The sequence below is a fragment of the Miniopterus schreibersii genome (genome assembly GCF_964146895.1).
Source record: "Miniopterus schreibersii genome assembly, chromosome: 11".
Lineage (NCBI taxonomy): Eukaryota > Metazoa > Chordata > Mammalia > Chiroptera > Miniopteridae > Miniopterus > Miniopterus schreibersii.
The window spans coordinates 71,557,354-71,576,167 of record NC_138111.1 but is presented as its reverse complement, the minus strand read 5'-3'; the positions used below and the strand labels follow the sequence as shown (position 1 = coordinate 71,576,167).

Sequence of the window (18,814 nt, the reverse complement as noted above, 5' to 3'; positions counted from 1 at the left end):
CCAGGGTGTGTGAGGGGCCAGGGGCCATGTAGACAGGTGGTCTGCAATCAGGTGACAAAAAAGAGCCTGCCACTAGGAGGCCTGGGGGCAGGTGAGCAAAATGCAAAGGCCCTGAGGTAAGCAGGAGTCCACGGAACAAAGAGAAGGGCGGTGGGGAGGGGGAAATGCAGCATCCAGGAGTTAGGATTTCCGAGGGGACTTCAGAGGGGTTCAAGCTCGCCCGTGCAACATCTGATTTACTTTTCAAAACAGGATTGAGGGGGTAGGGAGAAGTGTTTAATCTGTTGTATGTTCAGTGCTTAATGAAAAATATAACACATATAAAAATAGGATTGAGACCAGCTGTAGATATCAGGAAAAAAAATTACAGCACCCTGAAAACAAGACAGATGTTTTTTCTTGCTCACACTAAGAAGTCTGGAGGTGGGCAACCCAAGAAGGGCCTGGGCTCAGCGCTCCCCCACTGGAGAAACAGGCTCTTCTGTCTTGGGCTCTGCTGTGTGAGACTCCCAGGCCCACACCCTCCTCCTGGTCCAGAGTAGCTGCTGGAGCCCTGGCCATTGCATCCATGTTTCAGGCGGCAGGAAGGAGGAAGTAATGAAGAATGGCACAGCCCCATGGCCAGGATGCGGCCCTCTCCCCCGGCACATGAAGCTGCAGAACAGGCTGGGAAGCCATGTGCTAAGTTAAAATCATGAGTCTGTGACTGAGGAGGAAGGGGGGAGCCAACAGTGGGGCTGAGCTCTGGCCCTGCCTCCTTTGCCCTAACTGCTGGGGACAGGGGCTTTGCTGGGCATAGACACCAGTAGATGACAAGTGGAGTCAGCCCTGCCCCCTGCCCCCTGCCCGCCCCCCGGGGAGAGATGGGGGCACAAAGGAGCAGGACAGACCTGGGATCAGGACTCCTCATTCTTTCCCCACAGATGCAGTGGGGACCTCCAAGCTGCATCGCCTGCTCTGTTGATGGCTGTGAGACATTCAGAATGTGATGGGCATAACTCAGGGACTCCCTCATGGGGGGCACCCACTTTGTTTCTGGGGTTCAGCTGCTCCTTTCCACGGGTCCTTGGGCATGTCAAGTCTTGCAGGGGGACCGTGTGAGGCAGTGTGCACACCTACATAGGTATCTACTTCACGTTACCTGGCCTGTTACCATGCTTGACTGGGGCATACCTGTGTGACATTGGCAGTGTCTCTACTCCGGTCCTTAAAATACAGGTGATGGCACAGCACCTCCTCATAGAACTGGCCTCCTTCCTCTGGGGTGGCAGCCTTCTCCCACCTCCTGCTCTGTGCACCCACCTGGTGGGAGCTGTGGTTCCTGAAAGTACGTGACAGAAGTGAAAAGCACTGGGCCCAATCCACTGCCACGTAATGGTCCCCCAGGGGGGCACCCGGTGGGCAGCCACCAGCTCCTAGGAAGTGTCTGCTGCCCCAGGTAAGCTGTGCTCCCTGGCAGTGGGCATGTGTGGGCGAGCCTGGGCCCAGGAGTGGCAGAGCTGCAGCTGCAGAGCGGGCCTCCTGGGCCAGGACCTTGCACAGGCCTGCCTCACTCAGCCCAGCATGCCCGGGGCAGGCCTCACCACCTTCCAGCCTTGGTCTCATCCCCACTCCACTCCCACCTCTCAGAGACGGAGAGGGACAGGAACCAGGCCACTTTCAAAGGCTCCTGTTCACAGACGTGGGCTGTCTAAACACACATCCTCTCAGGCCCAAGATGCCATATCCACGCTTTTCCTCAGGGCAATGTTTGATCCTGGGGCTCCTGGCCCCTGAGGAGGGGCAGTGAGGACGGTGTCGTCCCCCCCACCCCCCAGGAGCAATGCTGCACCTCGGGGGCCCTATCCCAGATGCGCCCACGGGATGAAGCTGCTGCTCAGAGAGAGAGTGTGAGGAGGGGCTGGGTGACTTCATCTTCACGGCCCCCCCATTTTACAGACAGGAAGCGCATACCAGTCCCACAGCCCAGAAGGGGCGAGGGGACGCTATACAACGCTGCGTGTGCACACTCATCTTTGCGCGTCTGCATGTGCGTGCTGGTCGCACACGTATCCTCCACCACGTCCCCCGTGTCTCTCTGCTGGAACACAGCTGGCCGGCCCACACCCCTCCTGGGACACTCCCCAGTGGTCACTTACTTCAGTATCTGGGCACTGGGAACCTTGGCTGCTCTTGCCAGTCTCACCGGGACAATGTGAGGTGGGGCATGTAACGGTCCCCCGGGGGGCGCCCAGTGGGCACTGGCCCTCTCAAGCTGTCCTGGAGAGTCTGGGAAACAGACACTTCATAGGCAAATAAGGATGACACAGGAGGGGGAGTCCCTCCCCGAGGTCATGTGTCAGGGCTGGCCGGCCTGGAGGAGAGACCACACCCAGACCCCAGGAAGGTGCAGTGCCTCTCCGCCCCAGCAGTATGTACAGAGCCGGCGACACACACCCAGGTCTAAATGCCCAGTCCGTCCACTGCGGCCTCCGTGGCTTTCTCCTGAACACAAGGAACAACATACCTCAGATCAGAGCTGTCGTGAGTCCCACAGGACGGACATCCTGAGGGTGGGAGACCAGGCACCCCAAAACTTTCCCATGGAAGCCCACCAAGACACTCTTGATGCAGGACAGGCAGGGACACAGGCTCCTCAGTCCCTCTTCCCCATAGCCCCTGACTCCACTCACCCTCAGGGACCTGGTCGCCCTCTCCCTGGCCCTCCAGGAGCCAGCCCTGCCCCCCCCCGGGGGGGCAGTCCCATGTGGCTGGGGGACGGGCACACACTTTCTGTGTGAATGGTGCCAACATCTAAAAGTCTGGACTTCCAGTGGCTCATGAACAGCCACGTGTGAGACTAACGGTAACTGTTGCTGACATGCCCGGGCCTGTCCAGATCCCCAGGCACCAGCGTGCTCCTGTTCACGGAGGCCACTGAGGCAGGACCAAGGAAATGACCACCTCTCTGAGCCTCAGTTTCCTTAGCTATGAAGTAGGCTGACAGCAGCTCCTCCTTCACAGGATAGCTGTGCGAGGGCAGAACCAACAGCCCACTGGGAAGTGCTGCCACAGGAGGGGACTGCCCACGCCTGCACACAGCGGGTGCTGGCAGTCAGGGCGGCCCCACACACTCTGGACCTCAGGCCCCTCGATGAGCAGAGCGCTGAGGGATCAAGTCCCAATGCCTCCGTGAGCAGATGGGGAGCCAGCCATGGCACACAGCAGCAGGGGCCCAGCTGGGGTTTGGCCCCACCACAGGATGTGCCCGTGGGTCAGGAGAGGCCTGACTAGGGTTTAGTGGACGATTCCTTTCCTGGTAAATGCCCAGAGTGACCTGCATTTTCCATGCCTTCAGTTTCACATACAAAACACCCGCCCTCACCAGCAGGGGTGAGGCAGTGGGCAGGGGGAGGTGAGGAGTCCTAGCCCGGAGTGTGGAGAGCAATCATGTGCAAGGCTGGCATGGGGCTCCAGCACCCACAGGTGCCCACCTGCAGGCCAGGCAGACTGCAGGGGGAAGTGGCCAGTCCTTAGACAGCCACACAACCTCCCTAGGAGTTCTGAGCTTGGCCTCCTGGGCGTCTCCCAGCTGTGCCTCAGTTTCCTCCCCGGGTCCAGCGGTGCTACCTCACACTACCTCACCCCTGCCTCACAAACAGCTCCAGCTACCTTGTTGCATCCCCAAAGCCTGGAACAGGGCCTGGCACACAGCAGGCCCCCCGCCACCACAGGGTGCAGGAAGGAGCCTCCAGCAGTAGCTGGGCTGGGGCTCAGGGGACCTCACTCTCTGCCTTGGCCCTGCTGCTTTACCCTCTCTGATCTGTTTATGGGGAAGGGAAGGACCATGCCCCTGGCCTTGTGCTAAGAGCACCCCATTCCCTTCTCGCAGGTGGGAAGGCTGACCCACAGAGAGGTCAAGCCGCCTGCCCGAGCCCACAGCTGCTGGCAGTGCTCAGGTCATAGGCCAGCAGCCTGGCACACCCGGCCCTGAGAGGGACCCTGGCATCTCCGGGGGCAGCTGGTTGGACCGGGGGGTGGGTTCTAGCTCCACTCACGGGGGCAGGGGGCAGGGGGATTCAGTGCAGAGGTCAAGACACGCGGGCGGAGGCGGAGGCCCGGTCTCCACCTGGAAGGGGCACAGCAGCTGTGCCTGCGGCGCGGTCAGGACGCGAGGTCGCGCGGGCCCCGCCGCGGAGCCCCGGCCCCGGGACGGCGCCCCCCGGCCCCCCTCGCCCCCCCGGCCCCCCCTCCGCCCCGCAGGCCCAACTTCGGGGACGGGGGACAGCGCGGGCTGGAGGCGCCCATGGCTCTGGCGGCCCCACCCTCTGGAGGGCGCCCGGTGCCACCCGAGGCGCGGGCGCCCTGCCTCCCGCCTGGCGACCCCGAGGCTGTCCCGCGGGGCGGGGGGGGGGGGGGGCGGCCTCGGAGTCCCGCGTCCCGGGCGGAAGGCGGGGGCCCGGAGTCGGCGCCCGAGGGGTCCCCCCCGGGAAGGGCGGGGCGCCGGCGTCCCGGAGCGGCCCGGGCGGGGCGGGGCGGGGCGGGGGCGGCTGCGCGCGGGCCGGGCGGGGCGGGCGGCTCAGTCTCCGCGCGGCGCCGGGCGGCATGGACCCCGGGCCCGAGGAGCACGAGCTCAACGGCGGCCTGCGCCCCGCCGCGCCCTGGCCCCCGGACCCCTCGGTAAGGCCCCCGCGCCGCCCCCCTCCCCACCTCGGGCGCCAGGCGGCCCGGGGCTCCGGCCGGAGCGGCCAGCGGGGCGGCGGGGCTGCCGTCCGCGCGGGGCCTGGCGCCCCTCCGAGCCCCTCCGAGCCCCTCCGCGCCCCTCCGCGCCCCTCCGCGCCCCTCCGAGCCCTTCCCGAGCCCCTCCGAGCCCCTCCCGAGCCCTTCCCGAGCCCCTCCGAGCCCCTCCGCGCCCCTCCGAGCCCTTCCCGAGCCCCCCCGAGCCCCTCCCGAGCCCTTCCCGAGCCCTTCCCGAGCCCCTCCGCGCCCCTCCGCGCCCCTCCCGAGCCCCTCCCGAGCCCCTCCGCGCCCCTCCCGAGCCCCTCCCGAGCCCCTCCGCGCCCCTCCGAGCCCCTCCCGAGCCCCTCCGCGCCCCTCCGAGCCCCTCCCGAGCCCCTCCGAGCCCCTCCCGAGCCCCTCCCGAGCCCCTCCGAGCCCCTCCCGAGCCCCTCCGAGCCCTTCCGAGCCCCTCCCGAGCCCCTCCGCGCCCCTCCGAGCCCCTCCCGAGCCCCTCCGAGCCCCTCCCGAGCCCCTCCGAGCCCCTCCCGAGCCCTTCCGAGCCCCTCCCGAGCCCTTCCGAGCCCCTCCCGAGCCCTTCCGAGCCCCTCCCGAGCCCCTCCGAGCCCCTCCGGAGCCCTCCGCCCGCCTCCGCCCGCGGCCTCAGCCCGGCCCCCGCTGCGTCACCCGCTGCGCCCGCCTGCACCGCGCAGCCCGGCGGCCTGTGCGGCGACTCCCCGCGGGTCAGGGGGCGGGGGGCCCGGGCGAGGACTGGCCGTGGCCCCCCGACGTCAGGGCCGGTCCCCCGCCGCTGGGCAGGGCCGGAGCCGCGGCCGGCGCCCCCCGGGGGCCTGTCCCGGAGCCGCCCGGCGGGCTCGGCGCCCCGCTGTCCCCGCGCGGCCCTGGCTGGGGGGCCCCGGGCGTGGGGCACCTGCGGCGGGGGCGCTGCTCGAGGCCGCCCCGTCTGAAAACGGAGAAAGTGACCCCGGCCCGCCTCGGGGAGTGGGGGACACACCAGGCGTGCGGCCCCGGGCGTCGGGAAGGGCGCCCCGGGCAGAGGGAAGAGGGAGGGAGAGGCCCGCAGGCGGGACCTGGAGCCCTGGCCGGGCGGAGGCGCGACGGCGGCGGGGCCTCGCTGGAGCCGTGAGAGAGCCTGCTGGTCCAGCCGGCTTCGGCCACAGGCGGTGGCCCCCGAGCGGTCACCAGCCGCACAGCCCCCCGGCCCCCGCGCTGCGCCCCCGCGCCTCCGTCCTGTCCCGCCCGCGGGACCCGCCTGGTTGTGTTCAAGGCCCATCATTGTGCCTCAGTCTCTCCCGTGAGATGGGGTGGTGGCCGCGCTCCTCAGCCCCGTGAGACCTAAAGGAGGCAGCGTGCCCGGTGCCCGCCCGCCCGCCGCGCCTCGGGACCGGCCAGGGGCAGGAGGCAGGCTTGCTGGAGAAGGGAGAAGCCATGGCCTCGCCAGGGCCCCGGGCGGCGGGAGGCGGCGGTGCCCCCAGCGGCGTTCTCTGCTGCGAAGGGGGTGGGGCGGCGCCCTCCCAGTGGCCGGGCCTACGTGGGAGTCACAGGTGTAACCCGTGGGCAGGCGAGCCCCTGGGCCGGGCCGTGGGGACACCCCTGGGTGTCCCTCCGTGTGCTCGGCTCGCGGCCCTCACGCAGGCCACCTGCCCCTCCCCCTCCAGAAGTGAGCTGGTGTCTGTTTTAAGTCAGCTCACTTGCTGCTGGCAGGAGGAATGGTAACTGTTAATTTTATAATTTAATTGTGAAAGCGGCCCTCGGCTATGTCATGCCCGCGGTGGCTTGGTTGGGGGCAGCTGTGTTGGACCCTGCAGCAGATGCTGGGATTGGGGCCAGCTGAGGACAGCACGGAGGCGGTGGGACAGGGTGGGCAAGGCCCCTGGGCCACATCTGGGCCATGCGCCGCTCCAGCTGCTGGGGGAGCTTTGCTCTACTCATTTCTGCTTTCCCCGCACGTTCCAAGGCAGGCAGGGTCTTGGCCGAGTTCTTTTTTGTTTGTTTGTTTGTTTTGTTTGTTTTTTTGGCCGAGTTCTAAAAGGTGACTGATGAGGCTGCAGGGTCACTGAAGGCCAGTGCTGAGCCCACAGGAAGTGGGTGTGCCCAGCCCACAGTCCAGCTGCCACCGGAAACACCCCCGCCGCCCCCACCAGACTTCCTGCATGGAGCAGGAGACCTCTTGGCTGGCTGAGTGGGGACATTTGGGGACAGTGTGGGCCTATGTGGCCCCAAGCGGGTGCCTTCACACAGCCTGTGCAGTGGGCACAGTGTCAGCGTGCAACGAGGGACACCCAGGCTCTGCCAGAGCCAGTTTTGTTCTCAGTTCTGACCCCAGAGGGAAGGATGCCAGAGCCCCCATGCACTGGTGCTGACTGAGCCCATAGGGAGGTTCCTGTGCAGAGGGGCTTAGGTGGACCAGCAGCTGGAGCTGGACACCTAGGAACCCCAGTGCCACTTAGCTGTCACAGCCCTGTTTCCCAGGCTTGTTCTTTTTCTTCTGTGTTGGGGTTTTTTGCACAGGGTTATTTAATTAACTGCTATAGTTTTTTGGGGAGGCAGTCTTTCACAGCAGTAAGGGCTGGGCAGCAAGGTCTGGCCACCCCTACCCCAGCCGGCTGTCTTCTGACTGGCCACCGGGCCTCGGAGCCCCTCAGTCAGTCTCCTGACAACCCTGTTTACAGATGTGAGAGAACTGAGGCTCAGGGCAGTCACCCCCCGGCCATGGTGCGGCTGGATCAGTGATGACAGATGGGAGGTGCCGTAGCGGCCCCCCGCACACACCCCCAAGCCAGCTGATGAACCTCATAGGCTTGTTGGTATCCTTGGTCGTGAAAGTGGGCTCTGGGAGGACAGGTGGGAATTCCCACGCTGGCTCTGTGTTCAGTACTGCACTCAGGATTTGGGGTCCAATGCAGAGTGGAGGCCAGGCAGGATTGGAGGGAGTCAGTAACAAAACCCCTCAGCTTCTGCAGGGCCTCACTGGGCCTCGGCCCTGCCCTGCCCTGCCCTGTCCTAGTCTCGCAGGAGAGCGGGGAGTGTGGGGGCAGGAGACTTGGGGCAAGCCAGCCCTCCATCTTCTCCCATTCAAGCCTGGGGTGGACTGGAAATCCCTTATACTGTGACCAGAACCAGACACCCAGGGTGCCTCAGACCTGGGTTCAAATCCTGGGTTCCAATCAAGTCCTAATTCCCCTCTCCCTGGACTGAGGATGCCCCGCAGTGTGTACTGGGCGAAGTGGCCTGGGTAACTGTGACCTGCCTTTGAAGAGCTGGCACGAGACCCTCTGTCCACAGAGGATGGGCCGCCCTGCATAGAGTCAACTCCCTTCCCACAAGGTCTCTTCCTGGCTTCTAGGGAAAACAGTCCAGCAGCCCTGAGGTCACCTAGCTCTTGGGACGACAGGTGAGGTTTTGGGAAGTCTTATTGGCCCCAGGAACACATTAATCAGGGTGTTTGTTCCTTGCACTGCTCAGGTCTTGGCAGAGGTCTTGGTCGGGGTTCCCATGGTGGCACCTGGCAGCTGGAGGCAGGTGGCTGGTCCAGGCCCATGGGTTCCAAACCTGCAGGAGGTGGTTTGCAAGACAGCAGCCTCCTTGGGATTCACCCATGCATTGGTCACGTCCAGGGCCCCGAGCTCCTCCCACAGCTTAGAGCCCCCAGGAAGCCTGGGACCCCAAGGTCGGGCATGGGGGAAGTGGATCAGCCTGGGGCCCCTTCCCAGGGTGGTTTCAAGGCTGTGCCTCATCCTAGGCAGCCTTAGGCTTTGGGGAAGATGGGCCTGGCTTGAATTCTGATCTGCCCCTCCCTCTCGGTGTTCGTGGCGCCCCTGAGCCTCAGTCTACCCCTCTGTACGTGGGGAGAATCACACTTCCTTTCACAGTGAGTGGGGAACTCGGTTGGTGGTGGATCCTCCAGAGGGTGGTCCAGTGAGTACAGATGTGGAGACCAGGGCCACACAGCCAGGCTGTGGTGAGCCAGGGCTTGGTCCAACCCCCGACTCCGGCCTGTGCTGCCCTTATCACTGTACAGGTTGAACAGGAAGCAGATGGCCGAGTGGGCAGAAAGCACCCTGCACCAGGAGGGGTGCGTAGGCCACAGCCAGAACCCCTGAGCCCCCGGGGCACCTGCTCCATGATCCCCTTGCTCAGGTGGGAGACTGAGGCTCAGAGGGGCTGGGTGTCCTGAGGTCATGGAGCTGGAGCCTGGGCAAGGGGAACTTTGAGTGCTCAGTCCCCATAAGGTGACCCCCGACCTAGCCCCTTGCATCGGGCCTGAGGAGACCATGGTGTCAGCCACCAGGGCTTCTGAGCCCCAGGGCCTGGGTTCAAATTCCAGTGCAGCCCTCACTTGCTGTTGGCTTTGGACAAGGGTCTTCAGTTTACCCACAGTGTGGGGTATGAGGTTGAAGGTAAGACGCTCGCTGGCCCGGGGCCCCAGGGCAGAGGACTGCGGGGGCGTAGGCTCTCAGTGCCGCACACTGCCATTGACAGCATCATTCTGTATTTGAGCATGCGTGTGGCCACATGGCTATGGAATATTTAAATGGCTCAGGAGAGCTCAGAATAAAAAGCAATTCTCCCTCCTGCCCAGAGGCCACCACGGTTAGCCTGGGTCTGTACATATGTGTGTGTTTGTTTATGTATGTGCACACACGTCTGTGTTGTATATATATGTGTGCGCATTCATATATGTATGTTAATACACGTGTATGTCCACACATGCACATCTACATTATGTTTATGTATAGGCTTGTGTGTTTGTGTATGCATGTTTGTGGGTTTATCCATGTGCTGCTTATGCACATGATATGTGCATATGGTCCTGTGTGTACATGTGTGGGTGGGTGTGCATGTGTGTGCATAAGCTCATGTATGTATATGTTCATGTGTGCATAAGCTCATGTCTGTATATGGCCTACAAAAGGTGGGAGCCCCTTGTAAAGTCTGCACCTGGCTTTTTCTCTGGGCTTGGAGACTGGGATGAGCACTGGCGTGGCTTCGAGTGAGGGCCCTTTGGCACTTTTGGTTTATGAACTGTAGGAGTACACATGTGACTGGGTGTGGAGCTAGGAGACAGCCTCCTGCTGTAGGGGGCACAGGCCCTTGGGCAGTGGGCAGCCTGCACCCAGACTCTGGTGGGGAGCAGCACTGGTGGTGTGAGTGCAGCTGGAGACCTGGTGTGGGAGGCAAAGGGGAGACCCAGTGGGGCTCGGCTGTGTGTGGAACATCCCAGAGAGCTGCCGGGCCTGGGTCTGCAGAGGAGGCCTGACCTTGTGCCTTTGGGTCTAGAATTTTAAACCAAGTGGATTTTCCACTTCAGAGCCACTCACGTGAGGGAAGGTAGGGCAGGTAGCCAAGCCACCTCTGCTCTGTGTGCCCAACCTCCCTTCCCCCTGGACGTGTTATTCTAGATTAAATTTAAACTTGAAGACACGCCATAAAAGGGAGGCCCACCCTTCTGTAGATCTATACTTTCCAGGGTGAAATTTCCAGCTGCAGAAAGTGGAGGTGCACTGAGCACCACGTGGCCCCTCCCAGCCCCCCGCCTCCCAGCCCCCATCTTTAATGAGTCCAGAAACTGGATCTCTTAGGTGGCCCCAGGAGGCCACCTGCTGACCAGTCCCCCAGGAGGCCACAGCTCCAGCCTGGCGGCTCAAGGGCTTCTGTGGACAAAGGGCCAGGCCTAAGGCAATATATTTGTTCTAGGGGGTGGGAAGGGGCCCAGACAGGGTCAGTTTGCGGTCGCCTTGAGGTGGGCTGACCGAAGTCAACAGCTTGGAGGGCACCTGGGAGTGGCAGGGGTGTTCTCAGGTCAAGGTGAGGGAGGAGGGTCAGGACTTGCCCTGTGGTTTGGCCGTGAGCAGGAAGGCGGAGTGTGTGCAGGAGCTCTGCTCTGTGGCGGTCCCAGGACGTGAGCTCCTCACAACTCCTGGTAAACACGGTCAGGAGCAGGCGAGTGGAAGCTTGGGTGGGTGGTGATGTCACACACGGACACTTACCTCAGACCCTTCAATGTTACATTAAAAGTGTGCAGCATTTTGCATGTCGACCTTACCTCAATAATGTGGTTTAAAATTTTTTGAATAAAAATTAAGGGAGATCTAAGCTCAGCTGCAGCACAGAAGGCCCAGGCATGTATTGAGTTTCTGCTGTGTGCCCTGCTCAGCGGGGAGGTGGTTTGGGGGGGTCAGCCATAGAGGGAAGGCTCATTTCACAGCTGGGCAAGTGTGCAGGGATCCGGGATCCAGCTCCCACCCAAAAGTCACTTCCACCCGGCACCATCCGCCCACCCAGACCTGGAGGAGAGGGTAGGCAGGGGTGCCACAGGCAGGGGCGTGCAGGGAAGTGGCCAGGCCCCACCTGGTCATGCAGCCAGTGGAGGCGGCTTCCAGTCTGAAACGGGAGTGTGTGCTGGGTTGTGTCTGTTTCCTTTCTCTTCAGCACTCAATTCCTAGGGAGGGTCTTGCAGGCACTACCCAGCCTTCTCTGGGCCTCGTGTCCTGCCAGGCCTCACCTGGGCCCACCCTGCGGGCCATCAGCCCCCACTCCCCTGCCAGATCCGGGGGGAAGCTTGCGTGGGGGCTGGGCTGGGCCCAGGCCTGCAGCCCCTGCCTGCTCCCAGTGGCCAACCCGCCGACCGCCCCTCCCCACAGCCGACTCGCTGGAGCAGGAATAGGCCCATCAACGTGAATCATTATGCCAACAAGAAGAGCGCGGCCGAGAGCATGCTCGACATCGCCCTGCTCATGGCCAACGCCTCCCAGCTGAAGGCCGTCATCGACCAGGGCCCCGACTTCGGCTTCTTTGTCCCGCTGGTGGTCCTGATCTCCATTTCCCTCGTGCTGCAGATCTGTGTGGGCGTGCTGCTCATATTCCTGGGTAGGTGCCCGAACAGGGCCGTGGTGAGAGGGCCCTGCCGCCCCCCGGGGTCGGGCTGCTTCTGCTTGCATACCTCCTGGCACAGGGCGCTTACCATCCGACACTGTCTGCGCATGGAGCCCTCAGAGCTGCACGGGGTTGGAAGGGCTCCTCATTTCGCCACAAAGTCCAGGATGTGGCCCGAGAGAGCCCCTCCATGGCACTGTCCTCCCACCCACCCACGCTGAGGATGTGGGAAAATGTCATAAACATACTAAGAGTTGACATGTACTGGGTGCTCACCAGGTGCCCTCTAATTCTTACAGGGATTAGATGGTGGTCCTGCTCCCCCAGGTGAGGGTCAGGGCTCGGAGCAGCAAGGGCTCCAGGATTGCCTTGACCTCCTCCTGGCCTCAGTTGCCCTGCATGTAAAGTGAATGTGAAGACAGGGCCTGAGGTACATGTGAGGCTCACTGGGCTGCCGCTCACAGGACACGCAGAAAGGTGCTTGCCTGTGTGACCGCAGGCACTGAGCCCCTCTGAGCTTCCGTCCAGCCAACTTACAGGCCAGGCCCGTTGTCTGCCATGTGCTAAAGCAGGCATGTCTCTCTGACAGACAGGTGGGCCCTGAAGCATTGCTCGTCCCAGCTCTGGGCCCAGTACAGGCAGCCTGGGCAGTGTCCACACCCTCTCGCCCACAGTCAGGTACGACCTCAACAACCCGGCCAAGCACGCCAAGTTGGACTTCCTCAACAACCTGGCCACCGGCCTCGTCTTTGTCATCGTCGTGGTCAACATCTTCATCACTGCCTTTGGCGTCCAAAAGCCTGTCGTGGACCTGGCGCCCCGGCAGTAGGGCCCAGGTGGGTCGGGCAGGCTGGCCCAGGTACTCCACTCGCCACAAGCCCGCCCCAAACCCTGCTGGCCACTGACCCGTAAGCAGGCCTGGGGATATGGGCCTTCCATGCAGAGCTCCTAACCTTGTTTCTGCTTCCGCCTGGGCCTTGTGGGGTGGTGCCTCTGGCTGCACACCACCACGCCACACTCAGCCCTGTCCTTGCTCAGAGGCTGAGCACCTGCCAAAGCCACCCCACTAGGGAACAGAAGCCAAGGAGGCCAGGTGACCCTCATAACACTCTCAACAGAGCAGCCCCTCCTGTGTGCAGCCAGGGGCTTAGACACAGGCACCCTGAGCATCCAGAGGGCAGAAGCAGAAGGTCAGCACCAGGCCGCGGGGCACAAGAGGCCTGTGTTTGGGACCCTGGCCGGGGCTGCACGCCAGGGGTCCATGTGACCTGGGGCCCAGGGGCATGCCTTGGCCTGCCCCAGAAGAAGGGTGAGTACTGCTCACAGGTACTATCTGTCCACCAGGGACGCCCCACGGCAGCAAGGGAATCCCACGGAGCCACCTGGGTGCCAGCTTGCTCCCTTATTCATGGCAGGATGACCAGACCAGTTATTATGGCCCAGTGTATGCCCCAAACATGGCCCAGTGTAGGACCCTGACTGTCCCCAAGCATCAGTCCCATGGCACGAGTCCCCCACCAGCCCCTGTTCTCCAGGGCTCCTGTCAGAGTGTGCTGGGGCCAGACCCTCAGATCTTCACAGTGACCCAGGAGGAGAAACTGAGGCTTGCCCAGGTCAGAATTGGACCCTTCTGGAGTTGGAGTGGTCCCAACACACCACTAAAGCAGGGTCACCAGGATGTCACCGGACCTGGGCTGCTCTCGCATCTCCTGTCCTTTGCAGATGCCACGGGCTATGCCTGACCACAGCCACATAGACCCCGGAAGCTGCGGCACCCTCGGGGCCCGCCTGCCTGCACAGCACTCCCTGAAACCGCCAGAGCCCATGGCTGGACTGGAGGACACTCGAGCCAGTGTGAGGCCTTCTCCGTCCTTGGCTGCTCCGCCTCCTGGGGCAGGGATCAGAGGCCCCATAGGCAGCCCTGGAGATCCCAAGAAGGGCCAACGCAGACATGCAGCAGGCCCGAGGATGGGAGCAAGGGGCGAGGGCCAGCCTTCGTCTTGGGACTTTTCTATATGGACAAAGAACCAACCCACGGCCCCTGCCCTTCCTGACCTGGAACACTGGATCACCAGCTCCTCCCATGGTCTTGCCATGGCTATGGGCCCTGCACACACCTTCCACCAGCAGTGACTCGTGGGGTCTGGGACCCAAGGCCCCACTTTTCTAAGCAAGAATGACTAATAAAACTGATGTTCCTCCTGTGTGGCTTTCAGCACCATTCTCCCTGCCAGGGGGCCTGGGCCTGCCTCTGCCCCTGCCCCGCTCAGCCTGTGCTGGCCTTTCCTCCACTCAGGGCAGTTATGGGGACATGGTTCCAACCTCGGCTGCCTTCTCCAGGACCAGGAGCTTGGGCGGCTCCCTGGTGCGTGATATCTCCGGTCAGATTTTCAGGCGGAGACCAGGGTCTTGGGTCTCTGATGCCTCAGTGTGTTATTTTTTTATGTCAGTGCACAGAATGATTTAAAGAGCTCCCAGGATCCCAGGCCCAGAGACTGTGTGGCAGGGGTCCCACTGTGGGTCATCATTTGCTCTATTGGGAGGCTTCCTGCAAGTGTTACCCCCCATCTGGCTGGGGCCCCAGTGAGTGATACACATGCTGTGCTGCCTGTCAGCAACTTCAGTGGCAACTCTGGCCAAGAGGCTCAGTTGGTTGGAACATAATCCCGATACGCCAAGGTTACGGGTTCAATTCCCAGTCAGGGCATATACCCAGGTTGTGGGATCCATCCCTGGTCGGGGCGCATACAGGAGGCAACTGATTGATGTTTCTCTCACACATCGATGTTCCTCTCTCTCTAAAAATCAATAAACATATCCTCTGGTGAGGATTGAAAAAAAATTTTTTTAAACTTCGGTTGCAACCTAGAAACGAGTTCATGGACTGCACACGATGGCCGGGCCAGAAACCAGCCTGGACGCGCTGTTGCACGGCAGACCCACCCTGTGTCGCCAGGCTTACCACTGGCTCCTTTAGACCAGAACAGAACCTAAGGCCACCCCTCCTCTGGCTCTGGGGCTCCCGGCACTTCCTCAGACCTGGTTCAGGTGCTGCCTTTCTAAGGTGACTGGCCTGGGGTGCCTGTGTCAGGGCTGGGGAGGTGTGGCTGGTCCCCACATCACCTGTGGGGGCATTTGGGGTCAGAAGCCTAGGCTGAACCCTCCTCAGGGGTTGGGGGAAGAGGGGCAGGCAGGACAACCTTGTGGGGAGCCTCCACTGTCCTCAGGGCACTTCGCCTGGTGACCCCTGACCTGCCCCTCATGAAAGTCCCAGCACTCACCATTCCTGCAGCCTGTGTGCCACCCGTCTTCCCTCCATACCCACAGTCGTGACCCACCCCATGGTGCCTGGCACTGCCCTTCAGTCAAGCCTCATAGGCCAAGGAGAGCAGGGCTGGCGCCAGGTGGGCCGAGACCCTGCAGAGACCTCCAACAAGGGCCAGGCGCTGTCTCTGGGGTGTCTGGCCTGTCTCAGGCGTTCTCGCCTCACCCGGCTGGAATGTCCAGCTCCCTCCATACACTCCCAAAGGCCTCTAGGGCCTGAGCCCTCACGCTCTGCCCCATCCCCTCCACCAAGACCCTGCTGCCCAGCCCTGTCACCTGGAGGGGCAGGCCTGGCCTCATCTGGTACCCTCCAGGTGCCTGGGATGCCTGGAACCCCTGTGGCCTTTGTCCCTCCATCACTTCTCCTCCCCACACCCACCTGAGCCTGGGGTGGCTCCAACACCCTGTTCTCTCCATGTGGTCAGGTGACCCTGCCCTCTGGTCTGTGGGGCTAAAAGATCAACTGGGCACAAAATGATGGGTAAACAGAAGTCCTTGTGGCTGAGACATCCAGTCCTGGGCTTTGCTTTTAAATCTCCAGGAATAAGCACAGGAAATGGAGAACAGGGTTGAAAAAGTGCTGGTGACTGCGGAGTGGGCCACAGGGCGCTCCGCTCCGGTGAGCACCGAATGTCCCGAGAAGAGGGCTCTGAAAGGTGACCCCGCGTGGGATGAGGTCCAGGGAGAAGCAGGCGAGCGGAGCGGGCAGGGGGGACACAGGCTGCGGGCTGGGAGGGGCAGGCGCGCGTGTGGCAGCCGGCCGGGCCGAGGCGGCCCCAGACTCGCTGGCTCTCCTGCTGCGCCATGAGCACCCGTCCCCCCCTCGGTTCACAGGAGGCGGCGGGTGGGGCTCCCAGCTGTGAACTGCCCCACCCGGCCCCGCAGCCGCCTGATGTGCCCTGTGGCAGCCCCTCGCGCCCAGCTCTACCCAGGGCCTGGCACAGGCGGACGCCACCCGCGCCTCGTCCCTGGGGTGGCCTCTGGCCCACAGTGTGGCTGGCCAGCAGCCACGAGGGAGGGATGCCAGCCTGTGTGCTGGCCTCATGAGGCAGCGCCTCCCACGTGGCCAGCAGATGGCTTGGTTCCGTCTTCGGCCAGGACCGGAAGTCTGCCCGGACCAGCCGGGGGACCCCCAGAGATGGAGTGAGGACTGGCCACCACGCCCGGCTGGCTTGCATGGGTGCCGGGGGCACTGGGGACAGGTGGGGGCCGCTTCTGTCTCTAACAGCCCCCATCCCAAGGTGCCCCCACCAGGCACACCTCCCCACCCACTAGCTCCCAGGCTCAGCCTCAGTAGCTACACCAGCCCCCTAACCCTAACTCCAGGACTGTGCCCACCTTGAGCCTTAGAACGTGCTGCCACTTTCTGGGGACAGTGCTCAGCCCCGCTGTCCTCCCCATAGGCCCTTCGATCCCACTACTGGTCACTGTCACAGGAGGCCATTAGGGTTTACTTGGCCTTTAGTGCTGTGCGCTGGCCTCACTGACCACCATGACCCCTGGCGTTGTCTGAGCCCCACCCACCCTTGCTACACTAACCCAAGACCAGGCTGCACCCCAAGAAGGAAGGTCCAGCCCACCAGTCTCCCCAAGGGCAGAGGAGTTCTGCCAGTGAAGGGGGAGGTGGGCCCCCATTCATGCCTGTGCTTCTACTTACTTATGGACCTTGGTCTGGCCCTGGGTCTCCTCCCAGATACCACCACCCATGGCCTGTGTCCTTGGCACTGTGCCCCGCATACAGTAGGTCCTCAATAAATGTCTGAGGATTCTTACTCATTTGTGTGTACTAAGGCCCAGAGAGCGAGTCAGAGCAGAGCCAGCCACCCTGGTGTGACAACTCTCAGGGGCTCCTCCTGGACCCTAACTCTCCACTCCTGCCCAACTCCCCCCCGGGCCCCACCCTGAAGCTCAGCTCTGTCCTTTCAGGGGATATCAGAGACCCCAAGAGTGAGGGAGGGGCTTCAGGAGCAAGGAGATGCACACTCATGTTGGGGAGATGTCATGGAGGGACGCACACACAGAAGGGGGGCTTGGGGAGGTATCAAGAGCGATGCTTGATGCCCGATGACAAGAGGGAGCCTTGTGGGGGCATGAGCCCTGAGGCCTTGTGACCTGGGCCTGGCCTTGGGGAGCCAGGAGTGGTCCGGCAGGGGAGGAAGCCGTCCTGTGGAGCTTGAGGAGGGTGCTGAGTGAGACGGGGTGGGGATTGTATGCTTAACCTCCTCACTGTGAAAGATGGACGGTCGTGGATGAATGGAAGAAGAGATGGTGGATTACTCGATTGGCAGGTGATAGATACAGGGAGATAATTAATTGACTACTTGATCAACAGAGAAAAGAGAAATGGATAAATGATAGATGACAGTGATGGGTGATTGACAGATATAAATGATAAATAGATGGTGGACAGATAGGGGTAGGGGCGAGGAAGGGCTCTGCACCCATGAAGGCCCAGGCAGGGCCCTCCATCCCTCCCAGGACCCCTTGCTGGTGCCTCCTCGTGGCTCAGGCCCCCTGCACGCATCCCAGGGCACCGCAGCTTGTTCCCGCCTGGCCCAGGCTGGGCGTGTCCTCTGGGTCTGGTTCACTCTCCTGGCTCTTCACCCTCACTGGTCACGCTGAAACCCTAGCCCCCGACAGAAGGGGCAGGGCAGGCCCCCTCTCGCCGCCCTGGTAGCCAGGCAGGGAAGGGCCAGTGGCCGAGAAGGTGGCCCCTTGCTCCCAGGCCTGACCCTCTCTTGTTTGCCTCCCCCCTCCCTCAGGTGCCGTCCACCTGCCTTAAACTGACTCTGACTCCTCTCATTCCTTTTGAACATCAGGGAGCTAAGTGTTTTGTTTTTCTTCCCTTCCTCTCAAGCATTTATTTCAGGAGAAAGCTGACTAAGCTGCTGGATCTGTGTGGCACAAGGAGGCTGCCCCAGGCAGCAGGGCCCTCCCTAGGCCAGTGGCCCTGCCTCGGGGCTCTCAGCCGGGAGATGGGGCTGACGCTGGGTGGGATAAAGATCAGGGTCCCAGCTGCCACCTGGCCAGCGCTGAGGGCAGGCCCCCAATCCCTAAAAGGTGCCCCTTCTTGCTCCTATACAGGTGAGCTGACCTGGACTCCAGGGGCAGGCCTAGGGGCAGGCCGCTCTTCATCTCCTGAGCCCCCTGCAAGCCTGACCCCTCAGATGCTCATCTGTGAGTCTGTGAGTCCCAGGGCCCATCTGGCAGGAGCCTGACCCGGGGCCTAGTCAGGCCTGGGGTTTGTGCAGAAGTTTGGGGGGGATGCAGGGAGCATGGGTGGGCAGGGCTCCCGCTGAGCCCGGCCTCAGAGTGCTGACTCGGTGGGAGCTGTAAACACCAAGCCAGTTCCAGCAGTGTCAGCGCCCCTGCCCGGACCCCACGCCCGCAGAGGGTACACCACGCTCTCGCCAAGGGGAACCCTGTGTTGTGCAAGATGCAGCTGCATTTCAGGCTCTGGAAACAAGAGCTTGTAACTATATCTCTCCTGGGCAAGAGCCACTGGACCCAAACTCCCTCCCGCACAGGGACGCTCATTAATCAGACACAGGCCCTTCACAGAAGACGCTCCCAACGCCCCCAACTCCCCGCTACCCGGCTCCTCACCCGTCACCGAGGGCCTATGGTCGTTGATATCAATTCTACGGTGAAGAAGGAAACTTTATTCAGTGCAAACAGCTCACTTGTGGTACAGCAGGGCTGTGGAACAGCTCGGTGGGGTTCCAGCTCAATCACGCAGCTCGGCTGTGGGGCCCCAGGGTGGGGGGTCCCGGGGAGAACGCTCCGCTCCGGCCCAGCCGGGCCTGTGGGTGCTTCAGCTCCAGCGGGAAGACGCAGCCTTCGGAGGCCAGGCGGTGGGTCGGAGAGGCGCCGTCCTACAGAGCCGGGGCCTGCCCGG

At 62.6% G+C, this 18,814-nt stretch overlaps 1 protein-coding gene across 29 annotated transcripts; it reads left to right on the top strand.

The window, feature by feature from the left end:
* Positions 1–4,533: 4,533 nt before the first annotated feature.
* On the top strand, positions 4,534–13,802 carry NINJ1 (ninjurin 1). 29 transcript variants are annotated; one of them, XR_013999809.1, is made up of 6 exons: positions 4,538–4,659; positions 11,361–11,586; positions 12,267–12,451; positions 12,732–12,901; positions 13,128–13,205; positions 13,315–13,802. XR_013999809.1 is itself a non-coding variant. In XM_081150929.1 (4 exons), the coding sequence occupies exons 1-3, from the start codon at positions 4,585–4,587 to the stop codon at positions 12,419–12,421; spliced, it is 456 nt and encodes a 151-aa protein (XP_081007055.1). In that variant the 5' UTR covers positions 4,534–4,584; the 3' UTR covers positions 12,422–12,451; positions 13,128–13,802. The 29 variants fall into 29 exon arrangements, 9 of the variants coding, with proteins under 9 accessions (XP_081007055.1, XP_081007054.1, XP_081007060.1 ...); XR_013999812.1 differs by having other exon boundaries at positions 12,711–12,901; XR_013999821.1 differs by having other exon boundaries at positions 4,545–4,659; positions 12,267–12,428.
* The last annotated feature ends 5,012 nt before the right edge of the window (positions 13,803–18,814 follow it).